This window comes from Vanacampus margaritifer, chromosome 2, assembly GCF_051991255.1.
Source record: "Vanacampus margaritifer isolate UIUO_Vmar chromosome 2, RoL_Vmar_1.0, whole genome shotgun sequence".
Lineage (NCBI taxonomy): Eukaryota > Metazoa > Chordata > Actinopteri > Syngnathiformes > Syngnathidae > Vanacampus > Vanacampus margaritifer.
Window position 1 is genome coordinate 56182604 of NC_135433.1, and position 22436 is coordinate 56205039.

The window sequence follows — 22436 nt, forward strand, 5'->3', positions numbered from 1 at the left end:
GTTCTTCAGTTTAGCCTACCCAGGTCCCCATACGCTTGTAATATCACCAATATTCCCAATTATTATATTGCCACACGCATTTACGGTGTCGCGACCGGAGCTTGAGTGCTCGTACGTTTTTATTTTTGTTTAATTTGAAGCTGTTTCAGGGCTGTGTGAGTCTGCATGATCGTGTGCGTGTGTGTGCGTGTGTGTGCATGTGTGTGTGTGTTTTGCTTTTTTATTTTGGGGAAGGGGTTTTTCAGGGGTTTCGACGTGATATCCGTTTGAAGGAGCTATGAATTTTGAATTTGAACGAGAGATCGGTTTTATAAACAGCCAACCGTCGCTAGCAGAGTGCCTGACGTCCTTCCCTGCCGTCCTGGAGTCATTTCAAACTTCATCAATCAAGGAGTCGACAGTAATTCCGCCTCCCTTCGAGAACACCATACCGAGCCTCAGCCCCTGCACAGCCAGCGAGCCAAGACCAGCTTCAAGGAATCAGCAGAATCGGAGAACCTCTTTTTGTAATGGCCTCCAGACGAACCACCGGCTCACCCAGCAGCCCTGCCCGCCTGGCCAGGCCCCCGCCCCGAACGCATCATCTACCGCGGGAGCGCTGGCTCACGAATTCCCCTGGATGAAGGAGAAGAAGTCATCCAAGAAATGCCAGAAAACTGGGAGCAGCTCTAGCAGTGGTGGGTCCATCATCCCTACCGCCTCTTCGTGTCCGTCACCGACCGCCTCCGGGTACGCTTCGGCGGGCATCGAGTCTCCCACAGGTCGGTATACGCTGGGATATGTGTATGTTTTCGGTTGGGCTGTGAGGGATGACTTGCATGATATGTTTAAAATGATTGATTGCTCACCGCTCATCTCCAATGAAACCATTGCATTAAACGCATCAGTCGAAGATGCATTGTCTCTCAAGCAGTGTTGTGTCTATGTGCGTCGTGTGCATTGCGGTGATGCTGGATCAACAGGGGAGCCATTTTTAGACCACTGCATTATGCTGTGCACTGCCATGCACGCTCTCATTCATTGGCATTGAATCTGCTATGAGAGGGATTACGGTTTGCACTCTGTCCGATTTATTATGACAATAAAGGATCGAAATATATTGTGCGTTAAGAAAAAAATTCTATAGCCTACAGCAATTCATCACATGGTCATTTCGGATAATTACCATCGTTTACATGTTGTGATTTCCTAAAATATGCCTAATCCTCCCGGAAATAACCTATAATTTGTGTTTAATATAGCCTCATTGGATGCTGATATAATGGCGACGCATATCTGTCAAAGAATGGTGGGGTGGGGGTTGGGTGTAGCCCACAATTCACACAAACTATATAGGCCGAATGTGGACATCCTTAAGTCACTTGTGTCGTCCATGGCTTCCAATTAAACGTCATACTAATATTTGTTTATATTGATACCCAAATCACGCACGCATTTATATATATATATATATATATATATTTTTTTTTTCTTTTCTTTTCTTTATACGAATTCCGTTTTTTCTTTTACAGTTTTCCTGAGGATTTGGGTCTCTTTTGACATAGCTATACGACAATATTCACTTTACATTCGCGTTCCCCTGCACTTTAGTCCCTGTGCTTAGATTTATTTACTATCATCTCTGATTTCACTCAGTCACTCAACATGCTCCACCTGCACGAGAGACGCGCTATAGCTACCTGACGTGATCATTTTTTGTACGATTCGGATGCATGCATTTTCCTTTTATCTATCTATCTATCTATCTATCTATCTATCTATCTATCTATCTATCTATCTATCTATCTATCTATCTATCTATCTATCTATCTATCTATCTATCTATCTATCTATCTATCTATCTATCTATCTATCTATCGCTAGAACGTATTCAGAGGGCGCGTTTATGATGCATTCGGGTGTTTCCAAACTATTGTACTTTATATGTAGACGGGACGGGGGGTAGGGTAGTATTGTCACTGCCTGATACAGCTTGATTTTGAAGGCTGTAAATTGTGCACGTAAAAATATTTCAGTGGCTTCATCGCGGTGCAGGGAACAACTGACACGTGTTGTAATATAAATAGAATGACGAAATCACTTTTTTGGACGATCTTTGTATCAAATTTTAATGCATATTTTATCTGTGTACTATGCTTTCCCGTTCAGATCCAAATCAGGTGGGTCTGGACGTCGGAGGAGCGGGTTCCCGTCGGCTGCGCACCGCCTACACCAACACACAACTGCTGGAGCTGGAAAAGGAGTTTCATTTCAACAAGTATCTTTGCCGACCTAGAAGGGTCGAGATTGCGGCCCTTTTGGACTTGACCGAACGACAGGTTAAAGTTTGGTTTCAGAACCGGCGGATGAAACACAAGCGACAGACGACGCACCACCGGGATGATGGTGATGATGTGGGAGGAGGAAACCAAGAATCCAGCGACCCGAGTTGTATCGAGCCGCTCGAAGGCGCGGATGCTTCATCACCATACTCAAGCCAGCCGCTCGAGGCATCTGGCACCGGGGAGCTATCGGACAGCGAGGTGGGGAGCAGTAATCCATCTTCGGCCTCAGCACCCACCGCCCACGCCCATGACAGCGGAGACAATGTGCATCCCACGTTGGAGGAGGGAGGCCTATCGAGCCGCTCCGACCTGCCAACGCTGTCGAATGCGTCTGGCTCCTGTGACTCTGATGCCAAATACCACTCCCCGGAGCCATTCACCATTACAAATTCCAGCGATAACGCGAGCATAAGTCATCTGAACGAGACGAGCACAGTCGCAGCATCGGATCCAGCATTTTGCGAGCAAGCAGACTCATCCATCCCCTCCTCCTCGGGCTCCTCCGACCTTCCCGACCTATCTTTCTTTGCTGGGGACACCTGCATGTCACCCAGCCTTCAGAGTTCCCTGGACAGCCCGGTGGATTTTTCGGAAGAGGACTTTGACTTGTTCACAAGCACACTGTGCACCATGGACCTCCAGCATCTCAACTTCTGAGAGCTTTCATAAGAATGACCGCATATAAAACGAGGGCTCTCAACAAGACTTCATTGCTGGAGGGAAAAAAACACGGCAACATTCCTGAATGATTGAAGTGTGAAATTTTAGACGTTGAGATTTAAATATATTTTTCATCCTTTTGCCAGTATTATTTTTGACACGTACCACTGAGCTACTACGAGAGATGACCACTTTTTTATTTGAATGTTTCTGTGCCCTCATTTCAGCAATGCAAATTTACAATGATATTTAGCCTATTAGTTTTTAGAATTTTTAGAATGCGTGGATTTTTTGGGAATACAAACTTCTCAGGAACTGCTTGGCTTTTTGAAAATCTTAACTGAGGAAATGAACAGGAAAAATCTCTTGCCCGAGACAAGAGGGAAGCCGCGTGTTGATGATTCGACTTTTAAACCCTAGTTTATTTATTGAGATTCTTTATTAGTGATATCCAAATTATTTATTGTATACATATTTTCATAGTGGAATACAAAATGATAATAAAAATGCAAATACATTTACAAAGTGGCGTTTGTAATTTTTATTTAGCGTATAGTTTCAAATAAAGTTTTATAGAAAAATGTGTGCAATGTTTTTGAACCTTTACAATTTTCTGTTGGAACAGTATTATTGAAACTATATTCTTAATTATTATTATTTTTATTATAATTATCGTTGTTGTTGTAAATGTGCCTTTTAATTTTACTAAATGATTTTTCACTGAGAAGGTTTCGTTTTCCTTAACACAACATGCTGTAGCTTGATAATTTTACAAAGTAGAAAAATAAAAATAAAAATAGCAGGCTGAGGACATGGATTGTGCTATATTTTCCTAAACGATAGTTTTTCGTGGGTAGGATTGAGAGATTTAGTAAACAAATACAGCAATGTAAAAACACCATCTAACTGCTGCAAAGTGATTTCAAACATAGAAAATGTCATTAGGCTATAAGTCAGGGGATCGGGATGAAATGGTCTTGGCTGCGTTCAGGCTTATATATTTATAGTTTTATAATAATATGATATATTGTATAGTATAGGTTGAATGCGTTGATATCCACGAGGTAGTAACACCTCGCAGCCTTTGTGAGAATTTAATGTTATGCTAACTTGGCTGCTGCACCTCTTTCTGCAGAGTTAAAATGGCGCTGCAGACAAAGCAGGATGCAAACAATGAGCAATGGCAGCCATTACAGGACAAGCCGTGTGCTCGTGAATGTGTGTGCGCGCGCGCGCGTGTGCGTCCGTGCGGGCGCGTGTGGTGGTGTGGGGGAGCGAGAAAGCGAGGCAGAGAGAAAACGTAATTGTTATTTTGACTAGAACTGTATTGAGTTAATTGCCTCACCCACTAACATTACTATTACAAATATAATAATAATAATAATAATAATAAGAATAATTAATGAATTGTTTTGTAATAACAATATAATGTTCTAAATCACATAGGCCTAACTGAAGTTCTCTGAATAGTGAAAGATAGAGAGAGAGAGAGAGAGAGAGAGAGAGAGAGAGAGAGAGAGAGAGAGAGAGAGAGAGAGAGAGAAAGAGAGAGAGTAAGAAAGAGAGAGATAGGTTGTGTGTGTTTCAATAATCTGGCTCTTCTGGCTGTCACCGTCTGTCGACCAGCTGCCACGCTGTAATATGTAGTAGTCCTTTATCTCTTGTATCGCAGTCCCCGTCACTGTTATGATTTCTGCCTGGGTGTGTGCTATTGCATAACTCAGGTGTGACAGATCCCCCACTTAACAGGGGTGGCAAAATAAATCAGCAGTGTATTTTTATCATCCACAGTGTCAAGAGAAAACTTTCAACACTCAGACATGGAGAGGCTTTGGCGAAACACCTGATTAAATCTGTCAATCAAAGTTAATCAATGTTGTATTGGTGCATCACCTCTTTTATAACAAATGCCTTGAAAATAGTTTAAGTATAAATTTTAAAAACTAAAGGTTTATTATTTATTGTCAGGGCCCCTGCTTGCTCCCCATGAACACTGCCCATTTATACTCTGTTTGTGTGTATGTGTGCATGAGCGAACCACACTGCTGGACGAGGTGGAGGAGACACAGCTGGAGCAGGAGCCAAGTGCATGTAATTACAATCAGCAGCCTACAAAAGCCAGACCTGGACTTCACTTCAGCGCCAAATCGCAAGTGACTCTGTTTGCCTCCCGTGTCTGCACTCGGGTTTTCATCCCACGCCTTCGAACCCTAACAGTTTTAATCTGGCCAAAAATGGACCCCACAGATACGGACCCCTTTCGCCACGCTCAGAATGCACAAGGAGTTTTTTTTTTTTTCTGGTGAGCTCAGTATTGATCATTCGGTAATTTTACCGATTTGACATGTCATCATCATTGCTCTCCTTTTTTTTCTATATATATATATATATATATATATATATATTTTTTTTTTTTTGTATTTTTATTTTTTTTTGTATGTGGTTGAATATGTGTATGTGCGTGCGTGTGTGCATGCGTGCATTCATTAGTTCACCTAAAACCTATAAAAAAAATAAAAATCCCATACCGTTTCCCTAAACCGAACACTTCAGCCAGAGTCGTGAGGCCGTCAGGAAACCCGAGAAAGGACCAAAGAAAAGAAAGGAAAGTGAAATCCAGCACCGACCAGACACCACCTACCAGGCCACCAACCAGAGTCCTTCACCAACCCCAGAGACATCTAAATTTCAACAAATCAGGGAGACCTCAAGAGACCAAAGGAGAGACTGAGGAAAGGAAGGAAGGACAGACGAAGCGGCATGAGATCCACAGACACCAGCCTCCACCGATTCAATGACCTGAGGAAGATTGTGTCTCAGTTTCAATAGATGCTGGTGTAGTGGATCTGGCGTGCATGAAAATCTCCACCAAAGAGGGGAGCCGTCGACCCCTGCCAGGACAGAGCAAGTGCAACACCTCAGGGCCCCCCAGGCCGAAGCAGCGCCAAAGGATGACCCCCGGGCCCCGCAGGGGCCACCGGCAGGAGAGCAAACCCAGGAGCAGGAGCGCCCCCCACCCCAACGCGGCCCACGCCCCCAACCCAACGCAGCAGGACGGGGCACTGCAGGCCCGCCAGGAACCCCACCGGCCCACAGCCCCCGCTCCCCCCACGCCCCCATACACCCCCCGCTCCCCCACGCCCCCCATACACCCCAACCCAGCCCCAGCCGCCCCCAGGCCCCCAAACCCCCGGCCCAGGGGAGGGGGAGGAAGGCGGACAGGGGAGGGGGAAGGGACGGGGGAAGGAGACGACAAGAAGGGCAGGAGGCAGCGGCAGGGCCGCAGAGAGAGGGGGAGAGGAGGAGGAAGGGTGACGAGGGAGAAGGGACAGGGAGGCGGAGGACGGGCGGGGAGAGGCGAGGAGGGAGAGCCAGCAAGGGGGAGGAAGGGGGAGGGAAGAGGGGACCACGGGGCACCCCGGCGGCCCACAGGCCCCGAACCGCGTCGCCGGGCCCTAGAGCGACGGACTACGCCGGGGCGCAGCACCCCCCAAGAGACCCAGGGAACGGCCAAGACGCAGCCGCCACCCAGCAGCCAACAGAGGGGCAGACCCGCCCACGCCTAGCCAGGGGGGGGAGAGCACCTATAGAATTAACCCCCTGGCATGCAGTGAATCCGAATATTAATCCTTAGTGCCTATTGGAGGTGAATCTGCTCGATCCTGGTTTCCTGACTATAAAAACACAACCATTAGTTACAAATTGCCAAATACAGAAACATCAATGTAAGTTATCACGATGTGGTGGCTCTCGCTAACAGGCAGAATTAAGGAACCAGAATTAGGTTAAAATATTCTATATATGTAGACCATGCTTCTATAAATTTTGATATTTGGTTTTTATTTGAGGCAGATATTTTTTCCATTAAAATGTGATTTATGAGGAGGTTAGACCATTGGTCGATATTCAGAGTTTGTTTATTTTTCCAGTTAACAAGGATTGTTTTTTTTTGCGATAGTAAGGGCTACAAGTGTAGATTGAAATTGTTTATGTGGTAAGTCAGTTGTTGTTAGGTCACCTAGCAAACACAAGTTTGGAGATAAAGGTATCCTACAGTCCAAGATAGCGGAAAGTTTTTCTAAGATTTTAGTCCAGAAATACATAACCGGAGTACATAACCATAAAGCATGAAAATAAGTGTCTGTAGTGTTTTTAAACACTGGAGACAGATGTCGGAGTCTGAGAGTCCCATTTTCTTCATCATATATTGAGTAATGTATGTTCTATGAATAATGTTATATTGGATAAGTTGTAAATTTGTGTGTTTTGTCATTTTAAATGCGTTTTCACAAACTTGAATCCAAAAGTCAGATTCCGGAGCTATAGACAAGTCTGGCTCCCGTTTTGAGATGGGTAAAGACATTTTATCAGTATATGAAAGTAAATTATAAAGTAACTCGCACAAGGAGTTTTATTGGAACAACACAACCAAGCCCTTCACCTCCTCCTTAGCAAGGTAAAAGAGTTCTCTGAATCACTCGCCTCCATTCAAAGCCAGCTAGCAGCACTGCAAGTAGCCAGCAGGCACACCTCCTCACTGATGCATGCATCTGCTTCCGCCTCACCATCGCAAGTCGTTCGTGCCTCTTCCCACTCCCTACAACGGAGACCTGGGGTCTTGCCGGGCTTTTCTTGTGCAATGTTCGTTGGTTTTCGAGTAAAATAGCTTACCTGATCGGCTGTCTTCAGGGAGCCACGTTAGCTTTGGCGTCAGCTGAGTGGGAGCATCAATCAGCAGTGTGTTCAAATTATTCCAACTTCACGGAGGAAATGCGCCAAATATTCGATCATCCAGTACGGGGAAAAGAGGCAGCCAAAAGACTGATGTCGCTCCATCAAGGCCCCCGTAGCGTGGCGGAATTCTCAGTTGAATTCCGAACCCCTGCCGCCGAGAGTGGGTTCAACAATGAGGCGCTTCAAGAAGTATTCCTCCGCACTCTCAATGAGTCCCTAAAAGACAAGTTAGCCTCCCGAGACGAACCATAAAATCTCGACCAAATTGTCGACTTAGCCATACAGATTGATTGTCGTCTTAGAGAGCGTCACAGACAGCGACGATCAGCCCCACCCAATAGGCCAAACTCTCTTTAGCGCGCGCAACCCAGTCAGCCAATTCAGCTCCCGACTCAAGTCTCGCCCGCCTCTGACGCTACAGAACCCATGCAATTAGGACACGCCAAGCTTTAATTTGAGGAGAAGACGCGGAGACATAGTAATCGCCTATGCCTGTACTGTGGGTAAGGCGGTCACTTTATCCATGCTAACCTGTCAGGCCAGCAAAAGGGCAGGCTCACAAATAACGCGTAGCCCCTACTCACTCCAACTCGCTGCTACGCAGTTCCACAATGACCAGTCCAGGGCGCTGTCTGTGCTAATCGATAATTGGTACTTGGATTACCCTGGCTAAAAATCCAAAACCCCGATATTGACTGGACGGTGCTAAGGCTTACTGCATGGAGTGTTTTTTGTCTTAGCCATTGTTTGCAATCAGCCATAGCGCCAGCCCCAGGAACATGACCTTCCAGACCTCACCTCTGTACCCGAATGCTATCATGACCTTGGACAAGTCTTCTCTAGGGATCGTGCCATGGCCCTACCCCCCCACCTGCCTTATGACTGTGCTATTGAGCTCCTGCCAGGAGCCACTCTCCCAAATGTATGACTCTACAACATCTCTAGGCCAAAGAGAGAAGCTATGGAGAAGTACATCACCGAATCCCTGGCTGCAGATATCATCCGACCGTCCTCCTCCCCTGTTGGTGCAGGTTTTTTCTTTGTGAGTAAGAAAGATAAATCCTTAAGACCTTGTATAGACTATCAAGGGCTGAATAACATAACAATAAAAAACAAATACACCATCCTCTTGATCGAGTCAGCATTCGCACCTTTCCATGGTGCTGGTGTCTTCTCCAAGCTCGATCTGCGCAACGCCTATCACCACGTCCGCATCAGTGAAGGCGATGAATGGAAAACGGCTTTCAACACACCACTAGGGCACTACGAGTACCTGGTCATGCATTTTGGGTTGACAAACACCTCCGCCGTTTTCCAGGCCCTGGTCAATGACATCCTCACATGACATGATTGACAAGTTTGTGTTTGTGTATCTCGATGACATTTAGATTTTTTCACAGTCCCTGTACGACCATGTGAGGCAGATGCGGCTGGTGCTCCAAAGGTTCTTGGAGAACAGGCTTTTTGTCAAGGTCAAAAAGTGTGAATTCCATGTCCCCAAAACCACGTTCCTCGGCTACGTCATTGCTAAGGGTGAGCTGCACATGGGCCCAGCCAAGGTGACTGCTGTCTCAGAGTGGCCTAAATCTACCGACCACAAGCAGTTGCAGCGTTTCCTCGGATTCACTAATTTCTATCGGAGATTCATAAAGAACTATAGTCGTGTTGCAGCCCCCCTCACCCACATTGCCGTTCCTTTCCACTGGTCAGAGGAGGCTGACACTGCATTCAGCAACCTCAAGAACCGGTTCACGTCTGCTCCTGTCCTTGTTCATCCAGACCTGTCGAGACAGTTTATTGTGGAGGTGGACGCGTCTGAGGCGGGAGTGGGGGCCATGCTCTCCCAACGGCTACCTGAGAACGGTAAGGTACATCCATGTGCCTTCTTCTCCCGTAAACTCTCCCCAGCAGAGAACTCCTGGCTGTGAAAATGGAACTAGAGGAATGGCGCCATCTGCTGGAGGATGCAAAACATCCATTTGTGGCGTGGACAGACCACAAAAATCTGGAATACCTGAAGACAGCAAATAGACTAAATCCAAGACAAGCTAGGTGGGCCCTCTTTTTTGCTCGTTTTCATTTCACTTTGTCGTATATTCCAGGGCCTAAGAACACCAAGCCTAATGCCCTGTCCCGCCAGTTCTCCACCCACAAAACAAAGGAGGATCCGGAGCCCATCCTCCCATCTGCTTGTGTCATAGGATTAGTGGAGTCAGTGATTGAGGCATTGGTTAAGAATGCACAGAGCGGACAAACCGACCCCGCAGGTGGGTCCCAAAGAACTCTATTCGTCCCTGATTGTGTCCGCATCCCCTCTTATTACAACAGTCTGCACACGTCTGGGGATTAAGGAGACAAGTTTCTCAAGTTTAGAAATAGGAACGCTGTCCCATTCTTGTCTAACACGCGTCTCTCAAACTGTTCAACTGTCTTGGGCTTTCTTTGTTGCACCTTCCCCTTTATGATGCGCCAAATGTGCTCTATAAGTGAAAGAAGTGGACTACAGGCTGGCTTTTTCAATACCCGGATCCTTTTCCTATGCAGCCATGATGTTGTAATTGGTGCTGCATGTGGTCTGGCATTATCGTGTTGAGAAATGCAAGATCTTCTCTGAAAGTGATGATGCCTGGATGGGAGCATATGCTGTTCTCGAATCTGAATATACCTTTCTGCATTGACGATGCATTTCGAGATGTGGAAGCTGCCCATGCCACACGCACTCATACAACCCTATACCATCACAGATGCAGGCTTATAAACTGAGTGCTGATAACAACTTGGGTTGTCCTTGTCCTCTTTAATCAGTATGATATAGCGCCCCAGTTTTCCACAAAGACGTGCGAATCGTGATTTGTCTGACCACAAAACAGGTTTCCACTTTGCCACACTCCATTTTAAATAACCCCTGGCCCAGAGAAATGCCTGCGCTTGTTGGTCTGCTTTAGAAATGGCTTCTTCTTTGTACTCTAGAGTTTCATCTGGCAATTGCGGCTGGCATGGTGGATTGTGTTCACCCACAATGGTTTCTGAAAGTATTGCTGAGCCCCTTTCTGTGATTTCCCTTACAGTAAGCATTCCTGTTTGCGGTGCAGTGTCGTTTAAGGGCCCGAAGATCATGGGCATCCAGTATGATTGTTCAGCCTTGACCCTTACACACAGAGATTGTTCCAGATTCTCCGAATCTTTGGATGATGTTATGCACTGTAGATGATGATTACTTCAACCTTTTTGCAATTTTTCGCGAGTAAACACCTTTCTGATATTTTTTTACTATCTTTCTGTGCAACATTGGAGGAATTGATGATTCTCTACCCATCTTCGCTTCTGAGAGACACTGCCAGTCCGAGAAGCTCTTTTTATGCTCCAATCAAGTTGCCAATGGACCTCATTAGTGGTAACTGGTCTTTCAGCTGTTTTTTTTAAATAAGTGAAATTGACTTAGCCTCTTGTTACTACCTTTCCCAACTTTTTTGAGATTTGTTGGCACCATGAAATTTAAAATCAACATATTTTTTCCTTAAAATGATACATTTTCTCAGTTTAAACTTTTGACCTGTCATATATGTTCTATTCTGAACAAAATATTGAAATTTGGCACTTTCAGATAATTGCATTCAGTTTTTATTCACAATTTGTATAGTATCCCAACTTTTTGGGAATTGGGTTATACAATACAGTACACAGAAGTGCATAAATGACTTTTTAGGCCAGATCCGTAGAGGGTACAGTAAAAATTATCTGTGCAAGTATGGACTGCACAAACCTTAACGAGTCAATAAAGTCATTTCACTGAATTTGATAACATTTACCAGGGGGCCAACACTCATCAGTAACAAGCCAGGGATTACTGAAGTATTTACACTTTGACCTAGGGCTGCTCGACTATGGGAAAACTAATAATCATGATTATTTTGGTAATAATTGAAATTACGATCATTCAAATGATTATTTTTTTTTGGTACAAAACAAGAAAAGGTTTAAGCATTCAAAAACATTAAGACCAATAAAAAAAAGAGACAATATAAGTATGTAAGTTCTTTTTGGACCAAAAATAATTTATAATACTGTAATATATATTTATAATAATAATTATTTATTTATTTATGTTGGCAAAAACTGAAGTTGGAGTGCAGCCTGTGCACTGTGCAGTAGGACAATCTTTTTTTTTGTGGGTACAAAGCAAGGAAATGTTTAAACAATAGCAATTTTGTCTGCAAAATAAATAGCACATTTGAGTAAGCCTGGTTTCTTAATAAGTGATCAGTAGGAATGGCAAATTAGTCAGACTGTAAGCATCAAAGTATGCACAATCCATCAATCCATTTTCTGAACCGCTAATCCTCACGAGGGTCGCAGGCACGGTGAAGCCTACCCCAGCTATCTACGGGCTGTAGTATTTACACCTAAGAAATGTAATCAGACGGCTGGAGTACTTTACCGCTGTTAGCTAGCGCTGCTAGCTTGCTCCTGGTAGCTCGCTGTTAGCTAGCAGTCGCTGCTAAACGCTGGCAACAGGCGCCGTACAATACAATGTCAGCATAATTATGTCTTAGCACTCTTAACTGGAGCTTGAAATTGACTTCAGGACTTTGTGTTACTGACGTCTGTCGCAACAGTTTGGGGCACTTATATTGCCGTTGTTCACAAACTCTGAATAGGCGAGCACGTCATCAGTCCTTTACAACACGCTTCTGGAACCAACTTCAAAATAAAAACGTTGCAATGCATTGATCTACATCTACTATTTGGTAAGGTAAGGTTTATTTTGAAATTGGGTTTTGAAGGAATATTAAATTACTATTTTAAGTGTAATCTTTGCGTGTCCAAAATAATTGTATTCAGGATCTGATGAAGAAGTTTTCCTGCAAGAATTTATTTAGAGGCCTCTAAAGACACAGTCAGAATATCACATCAGAATGCAACGTGATGATTCCAAGTGTGTGACAATTTACAGAACATCGACACATTTATACAAAAAAGCTAAAAGGTTCCTCCTCCTGGCTCATGATTGAACAAAGGGCAGACATGTCATCTCCTAGATTGAACAAAGGTGTAAGGTTGATGGTAAACAGACATCTTTATACAGTTCCCCTTCTTGATTGGGGGAACAGAAGTAATCAAAATCTGACCCCAGACCTTCAGTCCCTAAATGACAAGAGACTCTGACAACATCATGCACATTGCCCCTCCAACAGCATTTGAGGGTACAAAGATCAAATAAAGTTCACAAAATCACCATCCCACTGTATTCTTTTAAACACTCATGATTATATCACATTGATATGCCTATAAGTAAATTCAAAAACAGTAAAACATCAAATTGAAAATGTTAAATGTCTTCAGTCCTACCATTGAACTTCTATAAGTTCAAAAACCGGACATTTAATCCCACAATAGTCTAGAGAGAAAGTCCAGCGCGGATCTTGATCGTCGCAAAATGAAGCAATGTTTATGTGTGGAGTTCAGAAAATAAGAATAGCAGGTGAGAGAGAGAAAGATAGAGGGGCTTAGCAGTCAAAATTCAGTTTGATTCATTAAAAAATTCAGTGGAAGGGTCATAATAAATGTGAGGCATAACCCTATGTGATGTGGTTAAGTGTCACGACGCAATAGCAGATGTGTCCGTCCCTCGAAGCCATCTCCTGATGAAGGTCTTGTTGAATGAAAAGTGCGTTCGACAGTTGGTCAAAAAATTTTTTTTAAGAAGAGGCGTTTGTCAGCCTCTTTCCGAACCCTGGCTCACTGCCAGAGATCGCAGGAAAGGTCACGGGACTTCATTCCCAGTGTGACTCAATCCTTGTGAATTGATGAAAAGGGGATTTGAGTGATTTCCCCCTTTCAAACAGCAGATTGACACTTGATCAGCTTTTCCAGGCGAATCAACTGTGCCCATCTTTGTCCATCTTTGCCCATGGAAAAGGCACTCCAATGAATCTTCTTTCAGCGACCTCCTTCAGCTTCTTCTCAGTCCTCCTGACCAGCCGGGATGCTTGTTGACGCTCCTTTGACTCAATGTCGAGCTGCTCCTCCATTTGAGCGATTTTGGCCTCCAGGGAGGCGATGGTGGACTTGTACTTTGACTTGATGGTGCTTTCAAGCTCCTGCAGCTTCAGCTTCAGCTCCTTGTTTTGGCGATCCAGCTGGGAACGAGCGCCCTCCAGTCGCTGGACGCTGCTGTGCTCGGCGCCAAGCTCCGTGGTCAGCTGCTCCATCTGCAGTGTGGTTCTCTTCAGACGCTCGTTGATCATCTCGGTGTTGAGTAGCTCCTCCTCCAAATCTTCCTCCAACTGGGCTATGCGAGCCTCCAGCCTCCTCTTCTCTTCAGTCAGCAAAGCATTTTTAGCATTGCCGTTGTTAATCTCATCCTGCTCGTCTCTCTCTGCCTGCGTTTGTCTTTTGAGTCTCTCGGCTGTGGCAAGATCCTCCTCGTAGTGCAGGGCATCTGCCTCCAAGGCCTCCAGCTCACGGGCTAGCGTTAGCACCCGCGTGTCCTTCTCCCTGGCGTCTGCTTCGGCCCGGTCGCGCTCCTCGGCATACTGGCTGGAGATGGTCTTCTCCTCAGCCAGCATCTGGTCAAACTTCTTCTGTTTCCTGTCCAGGTTGGAAACCACCTGCCTCAGGTTGTCCTGGTCCACCATGAGGTCATCCAGCTCCCGCTGCAAACGGGTTTTGGTCTTATCCAATTTGTCGTAAGCGGCCGTCTTCTCTTCCAGCTGCTGCTGCAACGAGTCGGCGTCACGTTGGACGCACTTGCGAGCTTCCTCCGCGCTCTCCAGGTTGGCCGTCTCCTGATCCAACTTCTTCTTCATGTCGGCCAGCTGTGCCTGAAACGTAGCAGACCTGCTTCTCCACGTTTCTCTTGCCCTCCTCCTCTTCATCCAGCATCTCGCGCAGGTTGTTCTGCTCATCCTCCTGCTGCCGCAAGCGAGTGGAGATGTTGAGCTTCTGACGAGTCTCCTCTTGGAGCAGTTCCTGTGCATCCTGAAGCTGAGACTCCACTGAAGAAAGGTCTTTGCTGAATTTGATGTTTTTGCCCTCGGCTTCAGTCAGAAGGCTGTTGATATTGTCCAGCTCAGACTGCATTTTGGCCATCTTGTCCGCCATCTCCTGCCTCTGCCGTTCGCTGTCTCCAAATTTGACCTGAAGCTCCTGAACTTGGGACTCTGCTTTCTTGCGACGGTGCTCTGAATCGGATTTGCCTTGCGTCAGGGTCTTGAGCTCGATTTGCACCTCGTTCCATTCGCTCTCTAGGGCCTGTTTCGATTTCTCCATAGACATCTTGTTCCGCTTGGCCTGCTCCAGCTGTTCATTAAGCTCGTCAAAGGCCTGGTTGTGTTTCTGTCTCATGTCGGCCATCAGCTGCTCGTGGGCCTTGGCCTCGTCCTCCACAATCTTCTTGAGATCGGCAACCTCCGTCTCACGTTTGCTCCTCAGCTCCTGCTGTGTTCTCTGGCGTGGTGGGAGCGCTTCAATCATCACGAGCGTTGCAGCCTTTATCTGTACGCTCAGCGAAGAGTTCAGAATATGGACCGGAAGTTTATGCAAATCAAACCAGCCGGAGTCTTGATCAACAATGTCGTCCATTATATGTATTAATTAGTCGTTTTTAATATTTATAAAGTCAGTGACGTCTCACTTATGATACTACGATATAACAGATCAAAAATATTCTCATTAATCCCCCCCAAAAAAATATTTTTCTTTTTTTTTTTTCAGACAAACACAAACAAGACGAAAACGAAACAGATATTAAATACCTTTTGCGCGACTTCAACAAATATATCCGGATCTTCACGGGCGGCTATATCACACAGCTCTGAACCGAAAAAAAACGGCAGGCTTCCTATTATATCAATCCACGCACCGTAGCGAACTACGCGACATACGGGCGTTTAGCTCAGCAAACACTACGCGTGATCAGCGCGAGCTGCTTATTTCACAACACACATCCGCAACACATAGTGCGATCACCACTAGCTGCTTATAACACCACAACAACAGAATCAGCCTATTCCTCCGTGGTACTCAATGTCTCATGCCGTTTTAAACGGCGAAGCGCTTCGACTTGACGTCACTTCCGTAAACACGGGGCATTCCTATGCGCGACTTAATATTTACCCGGCTTCTTAATAAACACAACATACACACACCGAGGAATTATGTCCCTCGGTTCAGTAACTCCACACAGCACACACCTTGTTAACACACAGGCGGCTAATCCACTCCGCACTCCCAGTATCTTATATACTGACGGCTTATTCATACGAAGAAATAAAAACACAACCTATTCCACCGCGGAAAAAACTCCCATGCATGGTTCAATGTCGTAGTAATTCTCAAAATCGAGGACTTTCCGTCCCACCGTAAGAAATATTACTACAACCCCCCTAACTTGTTCACAGATCCCAAATACAACTTAGCACAGACGAAATGCAACTGTATTGATCCCAAACAACCAGAATTTCTCTACGTGGATAAAATGTCCATTCACCTTGTTAATATTTTTGCGCTTTAGAAATCCGGTGTTCAGGATCAATCACAGCTGTTGAAAAAACGTCTCAATAAGTCCACGTCGGCGTCACCATTTTGAAGGAATATTAAATTACTATTTTAAGTGTAATCTTTGCGTATCCAAAATAATTGTATTCAGGATCTGATGAAGAAGTTTTCCTGCAAGAATTTATTTAGAGGCCTCTAAAGACACAGTCAGAATATCACATCAGAATGCAACGTGATGATTCCAAGTGTGTGACAATTTACAGAACATCGACACATTTATACAAAAAAGCTAAAAGGTTCCTCCTCCTGGCTCATGATTGAACAAAGGGCAGACATGTCATCTCCTAGATTGAACAAAGGTGTAAGGTTGATGGTAAACAGACATCTTTATACAGTTCCCCTTCTTGATTGGGGGAACAGAAGTAATCAAAATCTGACCCCAGACCTTCAGTCCCTAAATGACAAGAGACTCTGACAACATCATGCACATTGCCCCTCCAACAGCATTTGAGGGTACAAAGATCAAATAAAGTTCACAAAATCACCATCCCACTGTATTCTTTTAAACACTCATGATTATATCACATTGATATGCCTATAAGTAAATTCAAAAACAGTAAAACATCAAATTGAAAATGTTAAATGTCTTCAGTTTCTCTCAGCGTTAGCCCCATATACTGTCATGCATACTGCCGTTCGCGTGACTACGACTATCTCAGCGGGGGACTCCTTTCAGCCCTATTATTAATAATCATTTTTGTACGATTATGGCAATTTGGAATCGTGGAGGGTAATAATTGAAATCATAATTGAATTTCGATTAATTGCACAGCCCTAAATCCATGTGTTCATTCATAGTTTTGATGCCTTCAGCGAGAATCTACAATGTAAGTGTAGTCATGAAAGCAAAGTAAACACATTGAATAAGTTTTAGGCTGTACTGTATGTAAGAACTGCATCATGCATTAATTACCATGAGTATACTGTACTATACTTTGTACTATATCATGTTTAAGGCTCAAAATATATATTTTTTCTTTGCGGAGCAGTTTTGCCACTCCAATTTTGGCTTCAGTTCAGGAGCAAACTAACTTTGGGAAGCAAATGTTTTTAAACGCCAAAACACTCCAAAATACACAACAAACAATCAATCAAACAAATAAATAAATACATTCAAATATGTATAGAAAAGAGAATGGTGTAAGGTGTAACAGCATCCAGATAACTTTTGTTAAGTTAAGATTGCCAAAGACAAAATTCTGCATGGGTGAGCACTACTATTCTGGATCAGATAGTGGAACTATGCCACAACTGCAATTGGTGTGTTATCAAACATATATATCGCTATTGTCAAACATACACTGTAACAAATTGACTGTAGAATTTACAAGAAATAACTGGTAAAAAAGTTACCAGCTAATTCTTGTAAAATCTCAGTACATTATTGTATTTTTTTTTACAAGTATTTACTATACATAAATTACAGTTATTTACTGTATTTACTTTTACAGCAATTTACTGTAATCTAGTTTACAACCGTTTCTTGTATTCTACGTAATTGACAGGAATTTACTGGCAACTTTAGTTGCCAGTAAATTCCTATAAATACACAAATATAGTATGTCTATGTAAAATCCTTCTATCCATTTTCTTTACCGCTTATTCCTCAAAACGGTTGCTGGAGCCTATCCCAGCTGGCTTTGAGTAGTTGGCGGGGTACACCCTGAACTGGTTGCCAGCCAATAGCAGGGCACACGGACAAACAACCATCCACACTCACAATCACACCTAGGGACAATTTAGAGTGCTCAATTAATCGGCCATATGCATGTCTTTGGAATGTGGGAGGAGACCGGTGCACCCAGAGAAAACCCACACAGGCACGGGGAGAACATGCAAACGCCACCTAGGAAGGCCAAGGTTTGGACTCAATCTCACGCCCTCAGCACTGGGAGGCAGACATGCCAACCAGTCAGCCATCATGCCACAAGTGCAATCTATCCCAATTACCAGGGTCTAAATGACATAACGGTAAATAAATAAGTATCCGCTTCCCCTTATGGACTCAGAGCATTCTCTTTGCTACATTCAGCTACAATCTTTACTAAACTTGACCTCCGCAATGCCTACCACCTGGTTAGGATCAGAGAGATGAAAACTGCTTTTAATACACCACTAGGACATTTCGAATATCTTGTCATGCCATTCGGGTTAACCAATGCCCCCGCAGTCTTTCAGAGCTTGATTAACCATGTCCTTTGTGACATGATTAATCAATTTTTTTTTGTTTATCTCGATGACATCCTGATCTTTTCTAGGAACCTTCAAGAACACAGCCAACATGTCCGTCTTGTTCTGCAGCACCTGCTGGAGAACAAACTATACGTAAAAGCCCAAAAATGTAAATTCCATGTTCCATCCATTCAGTTTCTGGGGTTCATCGTGGAGAACGGTCAGCTCTGAGCATATCCAGCCAAAATAAAGGCTGTGGTCGAATGGCTACCTCCAACATAAAAAAAAACCTTGCAGAGGTTTCTGGGGTTTCCTAACTTCTACGGTTTATCCATGACTATAGTGGGAAGGCAGAGCCTCTGACAAGGCTAAGATGAGCTAAAATACCCTAAGAGCAGAAACCGCTTTTGTTAAACTTAAGAAGCTCTTCAGGAGCGCACCTATTCTCATGCATCATAATCCTGATTCACAATTTTTTGTCAAGGTGGACGCGTCGGATTCAGGAGTGGGGGCAGTCTTGTCCCAGCGGTCACCAGTCGAGAGCACCCCTGCTCCTTCTTCTCGTGTTGCCTCAGTCCTGCTGAAAAGAATCCGATGTTGGTAATAGGGAGCTGCTGGCGCTGCAGGAGTGGAGGCACTGGCTGGAGGGAACCAGGATTCCGTTCCAGGTTTTCACAGACCACAAAAACCTCTCTTACATCCGCTTTGCACAAAGGCTCAACCCCCGCCAAGCACGCCACAGGATTCTCGCGCCATTTTACTTGGGACTTGCACTTGCGGGGAATGTCTAAAAAGATGGGCCCCAAGTTCATCGGGCCCTTTGGGACTGCCGTGAGACTCAAGCTTCCATCATCACTTAGGATCCACCCAGTTTTCCACGTCTTTCTGCTCAAACCAGTCTCCACCTTCCTCCAAGTTTGGTCGATGGTCAGCCAGCTTTCATAGTGAGGTCCATTTTAGACTCCAGGAAGAGAGGCAGGGGTGTTCAGTACATGATAGATTGGGAGAGGTATGGTCCTGAAGAGCAATCATGTTGTCTCCCGCTCCTGGATCCGTCCATCATCCGTGAATTCCACTCTCGCCGTCCTGATCTTTCAGGTAATCCACCAGGGGGCGTCCTTTGAGGGGGAGTACTGTCATGTTTGTGTGTCAGGCTGGTCTGCTTGGTCATGTTTTTCCTTCTCTCTCACAGCTGCTGGCATTCTTCTGGGTGGGCGGAGTCCTCAGCTGCACACCTGAGAGTCATCTCAATCAGCTCAGTATTTAGGTGCAGCAGAAGCTGAAGGACGCCCTTCGGATAATTCACGTTGATGTCACGTTGATGTCGCTCACGCTCCTCGCTCCTCGTTCCGACTGTCCAGTGACAACTATTGTCTATTAGTTTTGCCCTTTGTTAGCTCTCACTAGTATTTATGCCTTTTTACATGCAACAACATCATTCAGATGGGACTACGTCCAGCTGTTTAGTTTAGTTTGGATTTTCTCTTGTGCTTTTTTTTTCTAGACTGTTATCGCCTTTGGTGCTCCTTTTCTTCCATTTTGGTTGTACTTTGTATCGCATTATCCTCACGTACTCACCGTGCTCTTTTTGTTATTAAATTCTTGCTTCCAACTTAACAGCTCTGCTCTCAGTCTGCTTTTGGGTCCAGTTAATTAGTTCACACCCTCAACAAAGTTATTATCATTAATGTATAAAGCAAAGACGGTGCGACTTGTGAGCATTTTGTGTGGTGGAAAGGACATACAGTAGATGCTGCTGCTCCTTCTGCTGCTGCTGCTGCTGCTGCTGCACTTCACTGCATCCCCGCTGCCATTAGGTGCTGGCGACTCTGGACGTCCTTCGTGTCCTCCCCCATGGATCCGGCTGCGGACGTGTTTCGTTTCCTCCCTGTGGATCCAGCTGAGGCTCTTGCTGGGAATCTGCAGCAACAGAGGGACCCCGGCGCCTATCCTAGTACGATTCCGAAGGGTACGACGTCCTTCGCGGGTTCACCAAATCCCTCCCGGGCCAGTCTAGCCTGGTGCGAGTCCAGACCAGTCAGGATATGACAAGATTAAATACATTTTGCTTGCTCGTCAAATGCAGCCTTTTGTTTGTTGTGAAGTTGGCTTGTTTCATGCTTTAAAACGGCTACAATAGGTTTTCAATAGTGTGATCGGGACATCCCTCTATCTATAATGCCGTTTCAGATATCCGTAAATGGTTCCAGAATCTACAATGCCTTTTCAGATATCTTAGACTATAGCTCCAGAAAACTAAAATTATGGATATCTAAAACGGCATTGTTGGTATCTGGAACTATAGTTTAGGATATCTGTAATTGGTTCCAGATACACGATTTAATTCTGCCTAGTCATAAATCCATTTACGGATATCTGAAACCAATTACGGATATCTGAAACCAATTACGGATATCTGAAACAGCATTGTATATAACTGGAACCAACAATTACAATCTTGGAATTCATCTGGAATTATGGATATCAGAAACGGCATTGTAAATATCTCGAGCTAAATTTTAAGCTATCCACATTTTGATTAACAATTTCGGATATCTGAAACTGCATAGATATCTGGAACCTAAAATGCATTGTAGATATCTGGAAACATAGTTTAAGATATCCACGCTTTGATTCTGCCTAGATTCCATTTACGGATGGATGTCTGAAACAGCATTGTAGATATCTAGAACCAATTATGGATATCTGAAACGGCATTGTAGATGGAACCATAGTTTAAGATATCTAGACGGCATTGTAGATATCTGGAGATATGCCATTTCAGATATCCGTAATTGTTTCCAGTTCTTTCTACAATGCCGTTATTATGACTGGGCAGAATCCAATTGTGGATATCTTAAACTATAGTTCCAGATATCTATCTATCCTTTAATTGTTTCCAGACTATCTGCAGTGCCGTTTTGACTAGGCAGAATAAAATTATGGATATACTCGTTTCAGATATCCACAATTAGAATTATGACTTGGCAGAATCAAATTGTAGATATCTTAAAGTATAGCTCCAACTATGGTTCCATCATCTACAATGCTGTTTCAGATATCCGTGATTGGAATAATGACAAGGCACAATCAAATTGTGGATATCTTAAACTATGGCCTTAGATTATGTTTCAGGTATCCGAAATTGTGACTCAAATTGTGGATATCTTTAAACTTTATTGCTGCATATCTACAATGCCGTTTCTGATATTATTAATTCCAATTTTCATATATCCAGAATTCGAGATATCTACAATACCGTTTCAGATATCCAGAATTCCAGATATATTCCAATATCTACAATACTGTTCAGATATCTACAATGCTGTTTCAGATATTTGTAATTGGTGGTTCCAGATATCTACAATGCTGTTTCAGATATTCGTAATTAGATTTATGGACTAGGCAGAAAATGGTGTATCTGGAACCAATTTACAGATATCTTAAACTAGTTTTAGATATCAACAATTCCGTTTCAGATATCCATAATTTGTTCCAGATATCTGCGATGCCGTTTCAGATAACCTTTTTTTTTTCAGATATCCATATTTCCGGACACCTACAATGCCGTTACATATATCCGTAATTGGTGGTTCCAGATATCTACAATGCTGTTGCAGATATCCGTAATTGGAATTATGATTAGGTAGAGTACAATTTTGTATCTAGAACCAATTTACAGATCTTAAAGTATAGTTCCAGATATCAACAACAATTCAGTTTCAGATATCCAGATATCTTAAACTATAGTTCCAGATATCAACAATGACGTTTCAGATATCCCTAATTGGTTCCACATATCTACACTGCCATTTAAGATATCCTCCATAAACTATAGTTCCAGATATAAACAATGCTGTTTCAGATATCATAATTTTCAGATATCCAAAATTCCACATATCTACAATGCCGTTACAGATATCCGTAATTGGTGGTTCCAGATATCTACAATGCTGTTTCAGATATTCGTAATTGGATTTATGGACT

General features: G+C 43.9%; 1 protein-coding gene and 1 pseudogene across 1 annotated transcript; one reads left to right on the forward strand and one right to left on the reverse strand.

Moving 5' to 3' along the window:
- Positions 1–3418, forward strand: hoxb2a (homeobox B2a). The gene is made up of 2 exons (XM_077557593.1): positions 1–761; positions 2149–3418. Exons 1-2 carry the CDS (start codon positions 278–280, stop codon positions 2979–2981), a joined length of 1317 nt encoding a protein of 438 aa, XP_077413719.1. The 5' UTR covers positions 1–277; the 3' UTR covers positions 2982–3418.
- Positions 3419–12564: 9146 nt separating this feature from the next.
- Positions 12565–15388, reverse strand: LOC144043116 (uncharacterized; annotated as a pseudogene).
- Positions 15389–22436: the final 7048 nt, after the last annotated feature.